This window comes from Pezoporus wallicus, unplaced genomic scaffold, assembly GCF_028554395.1.
Source record: "Pezoporus wallicus isolate ANWC-B61680 ecotype Strahan unplaced genomic scaffold, APGP_CSIRO_Pwel_v1 scaffold_7107, whole genome shotgun sequence".
Classification (NCBI taxonomy): domain Eukaryota; kingdom Metazoa; phylum Chordata; class Aves; order Psittaciformes; family Psittacidae; genus Pezoporus; species Pezoporus wallicus.
The window spans coordinates 5,098,300-5,113,669 of NW_026642114.1; the positions used below are offsets into that span (position 1 = coordinate 5,098,300).

Sequence of the window (15,370 nt, forward strand, 5' to 3'; positions counted from 1 at the left end):
GGAAATTGATGCAGAAGTCAGCTGTTTGATGATCAGTTACAGATTAGGATATTCTAACAGGAAGCATAATATGGGGAAAAGGCAGAGGAAAGGGACTACTGACTTTCAACATATGACCAAGGGACTGTGTTTCTCTTTGCGTGGATGACGCCAGACGGAATTGTAGGTATTTCTTGCAAAACTCCTTTTCCCCACAGCTTTATGACAGCTTGTAAGAGGCGTGTTCTGCATAAGAAAGAATCTGGGATATGGAGCCTTTCTTATTTTCAAACTTGGAAAAATATCCATTTTTTGCAGCTACAATAACTACCCAATGGTCTGGAGAGCTGAGTCACCTGTGAACTCAATGTGGTATTTTTAATAACAAATGATGCTGGGACTGGTACATTATAAGGCTTCAAAGAAGTAGCAACTATGTCTAAATCACAAGGGCTGTTGCTATTTTAGAGTTTTCATGAAAAGTGCTGCATTGAAATCTGCTCCAGAGCTGCAGAATACAATGTGGGGGTTAAACTGCTTCCAGTAGCCACCTTGAGAGCAAAGGGTTGGCATAGGAGAAATGGTGTAATTGGTTCTTCTTACCCTAGATCTATACACCACTACAAGCACATCCCCACTGGTAACTTTTCTAAGCTCCTGGGTAGAAAGAAAGTTGCTGAGTGAGGTGTCTGAGCATACAGTGAAATAAACAGAAGTGCTAATGATCAGTTCTTCATTATGTTTATATCCCGTTTCCAGTACAATTGGGCCTTGATTCTCATTTGTGGCTTTTGATATTACTGTAATACAAGTAATTAGCTACAAATGAACAACATCAATGAGTGTAGTCAATACATAATGCATGTAAATGTGTAAGAGAGCATGTTTTGCTGTTTGTATTCTCCATTCTGCCCCACCAGGATTTGTTTATTATATATGGAAACAAACCCAAACACCAGAGGTTTATCCTTTCCCTGTGGGGGGAATCTGCACATTGATCAGGTATTTAATGTTCTGGCCATATCTCTGTACCAGCGTATTATCTCCAGTGCAGCAGCACTGCTCAGATCTGAATCCAAATTTTACTACTTGAGATAATTCCAATTTAAAAATAAAACTAATGACAGAAAATTCGTATAAGCCCAGGAAATAAGCAGCAGATATACTTCCAAACATTGCTTACAGAGGTCCCAGGCCAACACATTTACAGATTATGAAGTTTAACAGATCAACTTCAAAGGTGTCTGTATGCAATCTAATTACACTTAACAATGACATAAACAGATGACCAGTATATTTTCACACACACACACACACACACACACACACACACACATACACAAAAAAAAACAAACCCAAAAGGCAAAAAGGCACAGAGGCAAGAATAGTAAATGATCTGGCTGGGGTCTCTCACTAGTTAGTGCCTGAAACTGGCTGAGAATCAGGAGTCTGCTTCTTAGAACCTTACTTCAAAAGCCCTGGTGGATATACAAGCTAGATATATTTCTAGCTTGGGATATGCACTAAGCATCTGCTATTCTTTTAGAAAATGTTATAAACATCCTGAGTGTGGGTACTTTGAGGCTGGCTATGACAGATGAAATGCCATTGTTTCAAAAGATTTTAATGAGCACAGCTCCACTGCCATGTGGATGGCTCAGCTCGATGCTGTGTTCTGCTGACAGGATGTAGGAGATCACAACTCTTCACAGGGGGAAGCAGGTTTTTAAATCTAGAGAAAAAGGAGAAAAAGTTTCAGTCTGTCAAGGAGGCAACACACCCCTTTTTAAAACTGTCTGAAGATTGTGGTGTGCGCTGCGTACTATTGATCTGTCATAATCCTTCGCAGGTGGAAATTGTGGGGCAAGGCAGGCAAAGCTTCTCATGGTCTCTGGGAGACATCTGGGACACACTAGGTGTTTAGAGAGGCACAGAGTTGAGTATAACCCATCCTGATTTGGCTGGCAGATTTTGTAGCTGGTACCACTCATATCCTCATGTGGAGACAGCTCCAGGTGGTGAAATTAATGGGGTCCATGGAAGAGAATGGGACTGGCTTTTCTCTATAAATGGGTGAAGGCAAGGGGGAGCCCTAGGTACAGAGCAGGAGCTCAATTCCTTGCCAGCTCCAGATCTCCAGAGTCTCCAAATGGTCTGTTGGGGCTGTGTGACTTTATGCTCACTACAGTTTCTTTAAGTCCTGCCACTCTGAAGCATGCAGCTTGAATAGAGAGCCAGTGGAGATCAGGAGTTCAAACTTCATCTGAAAGACTCTTTTTGCTCTGAGTCTGCACTAAACATGGCCTTTTTTGATCCCAGCCTTGTGGAGCCTGAAGACAGCTACCTGTAGCTGCTGTTTTGTAGACATTTTTGGGGTGCGTGAAATAGGCAAAGATTCTGGCGCCAGAATGAGGAGAAGTCCTGATGCAGAGAAACACAAGCAGTGTTTTGGTAACATTATGTAATGTTGTGACCTTCCAGTTGTTTCCAGGAGTCCCAAAATCTTCACTTCAGAGCCAGACTAGGGACTGTTAGTGGAGGGAAAGACCTGAAGTGTAGTGAAGGAGCTGAAGTATGTAAGGATATCACTGGGGCAGCTTAATGAAAGTGAGGTCCTGGTAAACATGAAACTAGGTTTGGTGCTACTCTGTGCTCCTTCCTCCTGGGAAGATCTGGGAATTAAGGCCACACAGAGAAAGTGTGCAGGGAGAAGACAAGGGAAAGGAGGAAAATCTTGGCAGGTATTCAGGTAACAGTGGGAAGAGCAGAGCTGGATGCAGAGCCAGTGCAGGAGAGGGAGAAGGATGGCACAGCAGGATCCTTGGTCTGCTGCTGAGATTCCCTCCGTTTGTGTGGCTCACTTGCCTGCTCTGCGTTACTCATCTGCACAGACAGCCTGTTCTATAGGCCAGGACCAGGCTTCTGCAACACAAGGCATGAAGGACACTTGAACAGCTTTGAAGGTACTGCAATAATACGAAGCAGAATTTGCAGCCACCAGATTGGAAAAATTGAGCAGTTCCAGACAGTAATTTTGTGCCTGGTCAAGCCCCTTGCCACACAAAGCTTTGAGCTACAGCTGCTTCACTGCTAAGTACAGAAAAGGAAGATGTTTCTTGAGTCTACTTTTAGCCTCAGAAAATCTGGGTACAATTTCTATGAAATGAGGGATGAAACTAGCTCACTGTGCATCATACTCTAATTACCAGCTGCAGTGAAATATCCTAAGATGATGTATCTGAGGCTCCATCTTATTTCTGGATCTTGTTCCAATTTTTAATTAATTCCCCCTACCAGTCTGCAGCATCTAAATGAGATGCACTGAGCGTCAGGCCCTGGATTTCTTGGTCTTCTTCCCTTGGTATCCCGGGCCAATTGCTCATCATAAATACTGCAGAACTGTTTTGCCAGTCCTAGGATGGTGGTGTTAATACTCGCATATTTTTTTGAGACAGCCTATTCAAGTGTGAAAAGCATTCTGAGGTCTTAGGTCATGCTACAGAAGTGAGAACAGTTATTTCTTCTCTTTCACTTCATTTCTCTGTGGCCTGTTCTATTTCCAAATGCTGGAAGTGGTGCTGGGCAGAAAAGAGGGTATCTGTTCTGCAGGAGAAAAAGAGGAAGATGCTTTGAAGGAAAGAGAAAACACATGGGAGAAAGGAAGAGGGCATGTGAGAGGGAGGGCACATATTCTAGTGCAGGTGAGAAACAGTTTAGGAGTCAAGGTGCTCAAACCCTCTCCCAAATAAGGTGAATGTTCCCATTGGTAAGTGCTGGGCCCAGTATGGCAGAGGCCACAGACTCCTCCTAGTGCCCCAGATAATGTTTACAGGAGGAGCTTTGAGGATACTGCAATGCTTCCACAGTTCAGAAAGAAAAAAAGATTTGGTAGCAAAACTCCTGGCCAACTGTACTTTCAATCTCATTCTCATTTATTTGCTCGAGTAATCCCCAGTGCTTGATTGACATAAGACTTGAATTAACTCTGTATTTATTCAGAGATCTTAAATTGCACTGATGTGATGAGGTAAAATTGCAAGCTGCTGCAATTTCAAGGGCAAGTGGATGCAATTTCAAGCATATGAAAGGGTGGCAGATCCCACTTGCCACTGAGGGTCCCAAGCCCATTCAAAGATTTCCAGAGAAGGTGTTAAAAAGGCTCCTTTTTTTTTTTTGCAAGTACAACTGCTTTTCATGAAGGAGAATTTCTCAAGGCACTGGTGTGAGGCAGAGGTGCAGTACATGTCCAAGACTCTTGAAGAAAATCGAAATTGCTTGATACTGCTCTTGGTGAACAGTGTTGGTCTGAATTCAGAAATTAAATGAAGCACATTCTTTGGTTCTGAGCCATTTCTCAATAATGCATGGTGTCAGGAATAAAACAAACTTCAGATGAGCAAGAAGCAGTTAACAAGGCAAGCAAGGAGCAGTTAACACCCTGATCTAACAGAAACTTTCTGCAAATATGAAGGTGACTATAACTTCAGGCAGAAGTGCCATTAAAAAAGACAATCAAATTGAAATCTCCATTGCTTCTAGCATTAGCTGTTTCTGAAGCTCTGTATGTTTCCAATAGGTGTTTAGTGACTTCAGGCAAAGCTAGCTGTGAAGCTGTTACTGGATGGGATTTAAACATTTTAAATGAAGAGGCAGAAAAACAATAATGTAAGTCTGTGATTGATGCAGGTAGAGAGTCAGTGTGACCTTTTGGAGACCCACCTAAAGACAGAATCTGAGACTAAATGCTCATGAAGAAACCACTGGAAGTCCCAGTATTGAAATATGATGCAGCAAATAAGATATAGTTAGGAAAGAAAGCTACCCAGTCCATGATGTCTGTGAACATCAGCTTGAAAAAGATCAGGTGAAAGGGTTGAGGATTTAAAGTGTAGCTGGTATGAAAAGGTCCAGCTACTTCGTCAAGTGGTGCCAGTGGTGCATACATCATAGTTGCTAGCAGTTGGCATCATGTGGAAGTGAAACAGATACCCACACAACTAGAAACGGTTATGGCAGGCACAGAGAGCACTTACCATTGTTCAGAGATGGACAGGACAAAACAGAAGGTCTTGAGGAGGTTTGGGGTTCAGGAGCTACTGTAACTTTTGCGGGAGAGGTGTTAGCACAAGAGGGAGCTGTCCACCTGTAGGAGATTGTCACCCCAGACAAAAACACACTGCAGAGAAATAACAGGGCTCATAAACCCTGAGAGAGGCAAGAGGTAAGAGGTCCTGAGCACTCAGACAGGCAGCGACTGCAGCAACTAGCACGGGAGAGCATGGGCTGAGACAGCAGATATAATTCTGGAGGGCAGGCCACCAACACTGCACACTGCTAATTGCTCTTCTGCAAGTGAGATCCTGCATTATGTCAATGCTATAAGTTAATTGTTTTTATTTGTAGGCTTTGCTGGGGAGGGAGATGAAGGAAAGGTGATGGTCAAAGTCAAACATAGTATCAGTCAGAGGTTTATGTGACAATGCAGCTGATCACCAAGGCTTAGATGGTGAATGAAGTCCACTCATGTCAGTCAGCTGTGGGCAGTGTCTGGACACAATAGGGCCTGTGTACCCAGCAGAGGGCATGTGCATACACAACCAGCACTCCTACCTTTACCTTCGGGACATCATTTCTTAGATAATGAGCATATCAGTGCTCTCAAAAGCTGTGTAAGTACTTAGAGGACAAAGTCAGAGGCATCAGCTGTACTCTGTTGAACAGGCTGTGGTTTCTGTTACAGGGTCCAAATTCAGATAAGGTCCTACTGCGGAAGGTGCTGAACTCCCGTTTCTCATCATGATTAGCGGTCCAGAGGAACCAAGCCACATCCCTGAGCTCAGGTCTAAACACTAGCATCTGTGTTTACTATGTATTGGGGAAGCCAGCCTGTAAGCTCTTCACACTGAGCTTAGTTGTTTCACCTTCCTATTTTTTCTGCAAATGCCTCATGCCTAATTTTGGTAGACACATTTTACTGTAGTGTGGGACTGAGCTGAAAGCTTTGTTTCCTCCCAAGAATCTTGTGAGGATAATTCATAACCCAGCAGTTTGTATCAGTGCCATAGCATCTGAAATGCACTGTAGAAGACTAACACAATGTACCTGTACACTCCCTCGGCAGGAAGACACTCATCTTCTGGTGAATGCACTTAGGTATATAACGGACTGTGCTATACATGGTCAACGATGAGACAAGGCACAGAAAATCAGGCTAAGGGGAGAAAATCACTCCAGACTGAAAAGTTGGAAGGCATTAAAAATACATACAGAAGAAAAGCATGTAATTTTGACAATGGGGGAATGGATGGAGATAAGAGGTCTGGGCTCCTTGCCACAGGCTGCTTAGCCTCAGGCAAGTCTTCTGAGATTCCATCTCCCCTCCTACCCTTTGTCTGTGCAGGTCTGAGGAGCTCCTAGGCAGGGTTGCTCTTAGGTGCAGGAGTGAGGATACTTTATCTTGGTCATTGCTTCTAAGACATACGATAAAATTACTTTGTGTGTGCACGTGTATATATGTATATATCTGTGTATAGATATATGTAGAAATCTCAGGTTGCCTTTTGGGGCAAATAAGGAATAAACACAGAATGCCTGGGGAACATGCGGAAGGAGCAGAGTTCCCAGCCGGTTATTAATCCACTTTCAGGACACGGCTTTTGCTGAAGTTTAAAAATAAATTTTAAAAAAGAAAAGAAAAAAAAAAGGAAAGAAAAAGGGTGAATTTTACGCCGAGCCAGAGGTCTGCCTCCAGCCTCAGCGCCCGCCCGCCGTGACGCCGCCAGAGCAGAGAGCCCCCCCGCGCCCCCGGCCGCAGCTGCAGGCGGCCCCGCTTCGCTTCGCTCCGCTCCGGCCCGGCCCCCAGCGCGGCGGCGGGCGGGGGCGCAGCCAGCGCGGCCGCTTGTTGATCGCGGCGCCCAGCGCCGCTCCGCGTCTCCCGGGCCCCACTCGGCGCCGCGCAGGGAGCTCCCTCGCCCCAGGTGGCGGCTGGGCTGCGGCGCCCTTGCATTCTGCCATTGCTCCCTTGCAAACCGCAGACCCCTCCTTGGGTTTGTTTGGTTTGGGGTTTTTACCTCTCTCCCTTTCTTCCCCCCCCCCTTTTTTTTTTTTTTTTTTGCATGAAGATGGCGGCGCCGCTCGCCAGCAAGGCAGGGGCTGCCGGCACCACCAGCAAGCCTCCCTTCCCGGAGCTGGATTTCCGATCGGGAGCCAGGGTGGAGGAATTGAATAAACTCATCCAGGAATTCACCAAACACGACCAGAGGGAGTACGACGACCAGCGAGCCCTGGAGATCCACACGGCGAAGGACTTCATCTTCTCCATGCTGGGTAGGGCAAGGACCGGGCGGGGCGCGGGCGGTGGAGGTGCCGGCAGGGGACCACGGGCAGGGAACCCCCGGCGGCGCCGCACCGACGGACCCGTTCCCTGTGCCACAGGCGTGCCAGGCTGGAAGATCCCCAACACAGGGCGGCTCTCAGCCCCAATAAACTCTCTTTTTTTTTTTTTTTTTTTTTTCCCCCTGTCCTACGTACCTAGTCTTTAGCAGCGATTTATTTATAAGCACAGAGGAGAGGCTGGGTCGCAGAGCTCGCTGGTGCCCGAGAAGCACGCTGAGCCAGCGGGGCTGGAGGCAAAGCGAGTGTGAACCTTTACTGCTTCCCCCCCCCCCCCCCCCGTCAACTATCAAGTATTTTTTTTCTGGACCGCTTTTTTTTGTTATCAGACCAATTGGTGCTTGCATAGGCGCATCCTCTGAACTGCATTTCTTGCTTAGGTTGCAAAACTTGCTGCGAATGAAGTCAGATTGTGGCGGGGGAGTCCTCATCTGTGTGAAACTTTGAATTGCGGGCTGGGATCCTTAAACCAGGGCGAAACACGTGTTGGCCCTTGCAGAAATCACCTGGGCTCTGGCATGACTAAGGCTTCTCAAGATTAACAGTGGAATGACTAACAACTCTGATTCTCTAGGTAGTCAGTTCTTGATAAATATTTACCTTGTTTTGATTAAGGAATCACTCACAGGAATGAGAGCCTTCAGGGTGTGAAGAGATGTTAACGTAGAGGTTGGACCTTGAAATAAACTATCCAAGTTTGAATCAATGTCTCAAACATTTTTGCATGTAAAATGAGAACATGCGTAAACAGCAGGTGTGGCCAGTGAACGGTTCTTTGTAGCTCAGAGGTGTTTGAAGTGTATTTGGCATAAACCAAATGTATGGTCTACAATACACTGTGAATGACCTACATCACTGTTCTCATTCAGGAGCAGAGAGCTGTCCTGTTGCAATAATAATTATTTTCTGTATTGGGGGATAATCATTATAATAGGCCATTTCCTCTATAGCCATGAACGTATCTGCACTCATTAAATGAGAATTTACCTGTCCAACTGGTTGTCTTGCAAGGTATGTGGATAACTGTAATTGCCTGCTGTGGGATCTGCATGATTTAGTATCACTTTTTCACTAAGGGCTGGACAGGATATAGCAGACTAAATTTAGCTTGAGAACAAGGACAACAAGTTGAAAAGTCAGTAGCATGTATATTTATAGTTGCTGTTATAAATATTTTTCCCTTCCTGTTAAAAAAAAATAAAATGTGGTGAAGCCGTGGTTGCATTAAAGCCTGTAGGATTTTTATTATTGAAAACCTGATACTGTGGAAGTCATCTGCTATTACGATCTGATACATTTTTAAATCGCAGCTGGGAAAGCAGGGCTGGATGGAATGAAGCAAGGAAGAGTGGAGAGAAAACAGCAGCAGTTCTGGGTGTGTAGCTAGCAGATAGAGAAAGCTTTATATGGTCCTGTTTAAGCATTAATAGTGTTTGCAGGGGACAGGGACCACAGCATTTCTTCCTGACTATGTGGGAGAAGGCAGTACACGAATGAGGGAAGAATGGCTGAAGTGTGCCTTGTATTTCTGCAAACACACCCTAAATGCCTTTTCATGAAAACAGGGAGCCTTAGGCTGTTTAGAGATAACGTAAATTAATGTATCTGTCTTTGTCAATATAATGGCTGGGAGATGAGTGCTCCACAGTTTTAAACCTGTTGAGTAAAACCGGTGTTTAAACAAAAGCTGTATTTCTGTTTTAAGTTATGCCTGTCAATTTTCAATGGGACTTGTTTCTGAATAAGAGACTTGAGGACCAAGCCAGGGACAGAAATGGAGATGGGGTGTCTGATTTGTCTGCATTAAACACAGAAGTTCTGTTAGTGGATCAGACCCTTCTTAGCCAGAGAGGCTCTTAAATCTGAAAGGGTTTATTTTATTAATAAATAGCTCTTTCCCCTGTGCATGATCTCTCCCATACGTACAGCTCTTATCTCATCGGGTGATGATAGGAAAATTAAACGTAGCTTTCCTGATTTAATTACATTGGTGTGTAATTGGTGGATGAATAGTAAGCGAGGAGAGTGTGCAGATTCTCAGATGTTTGTACTCTGCATGGCTTGCCCTCTAGGTCAGATCTTTGCTTTCTATTTATATTAACTCTTTTTCACATGCGTTGTCTTGCTCTGGCTATTAGCGACCGAACTCTAGGAGATCTCAAGAGTTGGGCTATGATAAAATTAGGGAGAGGTATGTCTAAAATCTTGTGCCTCAGTCATTAGAGTAGGACTGCAAATGACATATATATCTGGTGGGGGAAGTGAGTATTTTCTGGATGTGGGCAGTTCCTGGTCATCCCGTTTGCTAACACCTACACTGAAACAACAGGTGTCTTTTGGTGCCTTTGATAGGTAAATTCCTGTACTCACACTGAGCTGTGCCTGACAGTTACCTGTCTCTGACATAGGTTTAACTGAGCCTCAAAGGAAGAGAAGGCTATATTAATCATGAATAGTGGAGAAAAGACAGTCTTGTGTTCTGGGCAGCGGGCTGGCTGGGAGTAACTGAAAGACCAAGTCTCTGTCTGCCAGCCATGAAAAGAGCTAACTACTTATTCTCCCTGTGACTCAGTTTTGGGGTTTTTATGTGCTTGAAGAGTGATAAAGGAGTATTTTTATCAAGTGATGATATTACAGTCAATGGTATTTTGATTTTTAAAGCATTTGCTGCTATTGTGATGAGAGGTGCATAGCGCTCATATTAAAAACCTTTTAGGGGTATCTGACCTAGAGTGTATTGATCCTGCAGTACAAGCACTTCCAGGAAACGTCTTTAATAAACACTACCTGTCTCTTTCTGTTCAGCATCTAAGTGAAAAAGGATTGGTAATGCACAGATGTGCTAGGCTTAAAAAGCCATATATTATGCTCTTGGGAACCAGAATACTGCATATTAAATAACCCCTTGAAATTTCTAGTGCTATTGCTGCTGCTATTGCATGTTGTTAGGGATACCGACTCTTGCATTTCACTTCTTAACAAGACAAAAAAGTAAGGGGGTATGAATAAATGCAGACTATACAGAGCTATTTCCTTCACTCTAGACACACATTGGTGTTCAGTCCTCTAAAGCAGTTTTCAGGCTCCTCAGGTTGGTATTTTGTTTCCCTTTCCTATCATGAGACATTTTCTTCTCTGCAGAGTCAGAAGAGGAATGGTCAGGATGCTTCATACCATTCCTTTTCCTCTCATTGCCCTCTCTCCACAGTTCAGAGGAAGGACAGGAACTAAAGTGGCCTTTTTTGTTTGTTTTGTTTTTTTTTTTAAAGCCTCTAGTTGTATCTTTCTGTTACTTCAGTTGTTGCATCTCAGTTCTGCAGGAGCTGCCCACCAGGGCAGGCCACACTTCTAAGTATCTGCAGCCAGCTGCAACTTAGAGCTGTTGACAAGACCTGTAGAGAGCTTCTATCAGCACTTGATATAGGAGAGGTGGTGAGCCTATTTTGAGAGCATTTCCCTTCTTTCTGGTGCCTGCCCAATGCTGAACTGGGTGTACTAGCAAGTCTTTGTGATAGAGGCAAGTCTCACAGTGGAGGCGGAGCTGGCATCAGCAGAATATTTTTGCTGCCAATACCATCTTCCAGAATGGAGTGAGTTACCCTGCTGGGCTCCTGCATCTGTAGCAAGGCTTCCAGCTGTTTCTTGGATTGATGGTCCCCTAAAATATGTGCAGTAGAGGTGCAGATTGCTTTGCTGAGAGCACAGGTGTTCTGACAACAGCTTGCTTTTATTATCATCTTCTACAAGAGGAGCATTTTATGGTCCTCCCCTATATCCAAGGTCTGTGTAGCAGAACAGCGTTGGTAGTGGGACTCTGTTGTGTGGGCTTGTGCAGCATTTTTTCTCACTTTTCCTACCTGGCGTAACTTGCTGATGAAACCTTCTATTGTAGATTAGATTTCAGGGATTGTTGGAAGTGTTATCTGTTTGTCTGTGAAACATCACGGAAATTCTCTGGTTTTTGTTGTTTTGTGGAGCTGATGAAATAGCAACAGGATTGGGTTAAGTCTGTCGTGTGTGTGCGCCTTTTCTCTAGGAAGGCCAATCGTGATAGCAGCTCACTGTACTCTGAGGCCTATGTTAATAAAGGCTCCCTGCTGGCATTCCTTGTGCTGCTGAATGCATAATGCACAGCTGTTAAAAACAGCCTTACTGTATTGCAGATTTCATTTCTGGCTTCTGTTGGGTCTCCTCTCCCTGCATGCCACATGTTTCTGTATTTGCATTTCAGGTTGAGGGGGTTTTGTATTGTGTTTTAGTTTGTTAAGTTGCAGGTTGCTAGGCCAGTAAAGTAATCCTAGCAAGGCGTCGGTAGCTTCTATTTGGTTATAGCTACCAGAAGTCAACCAATTTAATCTAATTGGGGATTCTTGCTGTGTAACTAGTCAAAAAGGATTGGTAGCCTCCTCTGTCCCTTTATTCAAAGGTATTGCTGCTCCAAGTATGTGTGCAGTGAAAATAGGTTGAAAATCTTTCTCTCAATTTGTTTCAAGATGCTGCTACTTTTGCTCAACTACTGTTTTGAAACATTAGGTTATGATGCAAAGTATTTAGTATAGTAGCTAGGAACATGTCTTAAGGGCATGAATTCTCATGGCAGGCTTGTCAGACTGCCCACCGCCTGTTTCTTCAGTCTGTGGAAATATTTGTAAAAGATTTGGGTGAATACTTGCCAAGCCCCATTATGCAATTATGTTTTAAGGGCAATTTTATAATTACAGTGGAGGATCGTAACTAGGATACATAAGGTTTTGGGGTTTTGACTTTTCCTTTTTTCTTCCACATGACTTTGCATGAATGCTAAAACATTCAGAGCAATTCTAGTCAGAAACCAGTTGTTCAACTTTCTTCTAGGCAGCTGGGTATTTTTATAGGTGAAGCTATATTGAAGACAAATACGACATTGCACAGGAAGGCTGGCGGGCATGTTTTATTATAGCTTTGATAATCTGTAAGACAGATGTATGCTTGGAGACCTAGAGCAGACCATAGGCAGAGTCCATTCTGGAGGAGATTCAGGATGTAATAGTCCTGCCTGGACTTCCCAAGGGGAACCTCCAAGCTGTGCAAGTTTTTTGGATAGTTGGGATTGCCCTCCTTAATTTTTATTTAACAAATGACAAGTTCCTTCTGGCTTTAACTCTCCTGTACAGCTGAAAGTTTTGCATCTTTTCTTGGGCCTTGACACGTACGCTGTTGCCCCTGTACATGTCCCGGTCCTCTTGCTGCAAAGGTGGTTTTCCCAAGCACATCTCTGAAACCCTTCCCTGTGTTCCCTTCTCTGTCCTGGTCAGACCCTGCCTGTTTGTACTCTGCAAGATAAGTTAGGTAAGAAAGCACCAGGAGGAAATGTGGTTAAGTCCAAGAGATTAGTTCTCGTCTCCAGTCAAGGGGGCTTCAGTTACAGGGGCTGATTCAGCATGACACTGAACAGTGATTAATATGACAACTGCATTTCCATGCATGTCTGGAGTGAGGCTCTGTGGTGGCAGCCAGAGGTAGAGGCTCTGGTATAGAACTCTTAACTCTTTCTGAGAAAAATGACCTGCCCTTGAGTCCAGTTCCTGTGGCTGCCTGATGCAAGTGGATGAAACTAACTTGAGCATGAGCTGTAGCTCATTTTCTATGAAAAGAGAGGATTAAGAATTTAATGCATTGTGTAGGGTGACATACCTCCTGAGCCGGGTTTTCCCTAGGGATCTTACAGCTGCGGTGGGTTCAGTTCCATATCGTAAAAGAAAGCCATTAATTCTGCCCACTGGTAGCTTTATCTGCTATTGCCTGAAGAAGATAAAATTCTCTGAGACTAACAGTCCATTCATCTGCACAACATACTATATTACTGTATTATTTAGACCTTCTTTAATTTGCCTATCTTTGGGGCATGAAACGAGTAGAGTAGAATAGATGAAGTTCTGGGGGATCAAAGAAGGGTATCTGCCCTGCTTTTGTCCTTGGAAAAACAGAGGATTTAGTATGGGAGCTAAAGCAGAAGGCAGCTTTAGATGTTGTACTCACAGAATGCCCCTCAGTGAGAAGAAAGGTGTGTGCATGCATGGGTGCAAGGGTGAGAGAGCAAGGGTGAAGAATGACTTTTAGTTGAATGTCTCAGATTATTTGTCCAGATCTTGTTTTGATCAATGATAGTGTGATGTGAAGTCAGGAGATTAGAACTTTTTTGGAACTTGCAGCCATACTACATAGGTTCCCCATCTAACTATGGATTTTTATATCCAGTGGAGGTTTATGACTTCTTTTATCACAAATCTCTCTTCACTGTCTGACTAGCAAAAATATGAGAGTTGGCTTCTTTTTTTGCTAATGCAACTGGAAGGCAGCTTATGAGACATTCAAAATAAATCTTCCAACAGCAGCTCATGTTCCAATTGACAGATGCTGCTATGGATTTTGCTTTTCTCTTTAGTAAAGAGAACTCCACTGTTTGCTTTCATTTTTACCATTCTGTTGCATTCGCTTTTACTGCAAATAGCAGTTGTCCTGGACTGAGTGGATTATTCTGCGCCTTCATACTTCAGCCAACCTGACAGGAACCTGAATCATTCTGCATTAGGTAAACTTTCTGCATTTCTTTGAAAGCACCATTTTAGTGACTTTCTGGTTGTAAGGGAATCAAAATGTGCTATAGCATTCAGTTTGAGGAGGACAGATTCTCTCATCCCCAACATATTTTACATTTGAGCTTTCAGTAAACGCTTGATGCTAAGGAATTTACAAAAATCTTGTTAATGCGTTATATTTCACCTGTCAGACAGTATGATTTTAATCTAATTTAAAGCATTTAATTAGAAGGTTGTTAATACATTTTGATAGGTGCATGCTGGTGTTGAAAGTACAATTTGCATACCTCTGAGTGGAGGTGATTAATTACTTTAAGGTTCATAATATTTGGGTCTTTGAAACAGCAGTGGTAGCTAGTTCCACCCACTCATGTTTAGGGCTGTTTGCAGAAGTTTGCACAGCACTGGGTGGCTTCAGCTTGTAGAACAGGAGGTGGGTGGCATCCATTTCACCCTAAGAAAATCACTGCAGGTAAAAAAACTGACTCAGGACCTATGTTCCATAGGCCTATGTTCCATTCTGAGCTGCCCCCAAATGTAATGATACGTAATGGGACCTTGGTACTGCCAGAAGCCTTCGTCATCTCCTGTGCTTCAGCAACCTGTGAAAGATGGGGTGGTACCAGAAGAGAGGAGCATTGTGGTGTTGCTGTTCTTTATGATAGGATGGTTTAACCATGCAATGCAAAGGAAGTTTGTTTTTCAGTGTTTAGCCTCAGAAGGTATTTAAATAGTGAAGCCAAAAAGTTGCTCTGTCATTGGGTGTTGATCTAGTGGCTTCAAGATCAAGTACAGTTCAGCCTCAGAGAGAGATTACAACCTGACCCAGTTAGGTAGTTCTAGCAAGTAACCTTATTTTATACTGAAGGGATCCCAAAGCAAAACTGGGACAAATTAGTTTGAGGAATGCATCCTGGCCACAGTCTGCATGCTGATGTAATTTGGCAGAGTCAGGCAATGCCAAACAGTAGAAGGCAACAATTTGGGACAGAAAGCGAGGGAAAAATACAAGACATGGCTGAAGCTAGAAATCCTGCTGGGGTATCCATAAGGAATTGGCAGAGAATTATTTTGTTTGTTTGTGGGTTTTTTTTTTTTTTTTTTTTTTTTTTTTTGTTGTTTTTTTTTTTTTTTTTTAATTGTGGTTATTGGTTTGGTTTGGTTTGGTTTTGGTGTGTTTGGTTGGTTGGTTGTTTTTTTTTTTCCCCCTCAGTGACACCTTTCTAAGGTCATGATTTAGAGGAAAAGTAGAGGTTTATGTGTGGGATGTCATTGGTCTGCTTAGATTTTCTCTACTACAGCTTGCAGTCAGACCATGTTGAATTTCTTCCACCCACTGACAGAGTGAGAGTTCATAACTATTTGGTCCAAAGCTGCCGAGCCGCTAGGGAGCACTTTAACCAAGTTGGTTCTTGCTTTAC

General features: G+C 43.6%; 1 protein-coding gene across 1 annotated transcript in view; it reads left to right on the forward strand.

The window, feature by feature from the left end:
- Positions 1 to 7,080: 7,080 nt before the first annotated feature.
- The window catches only part of MB21D2 (Mab-21 domain containing 2), a 59,153-nt gene continuing 50,863 nt past the window's right edge, over positions 7,081 to 15,370 (forward strand). Inside the window, exon 1 of the mRNA XM_057427428.1 lies at positions 7,081 to 7,305. Within this exon, the coding sequence (XP_057283411.1) occupies positions 7,095 to 7,305 (211 nt within the window). The 5' untranslated portion in view covers positions 7,081 to 7,094. The remainder of the gene's footprint in view (positions 7,306 to 15,370) is intronic.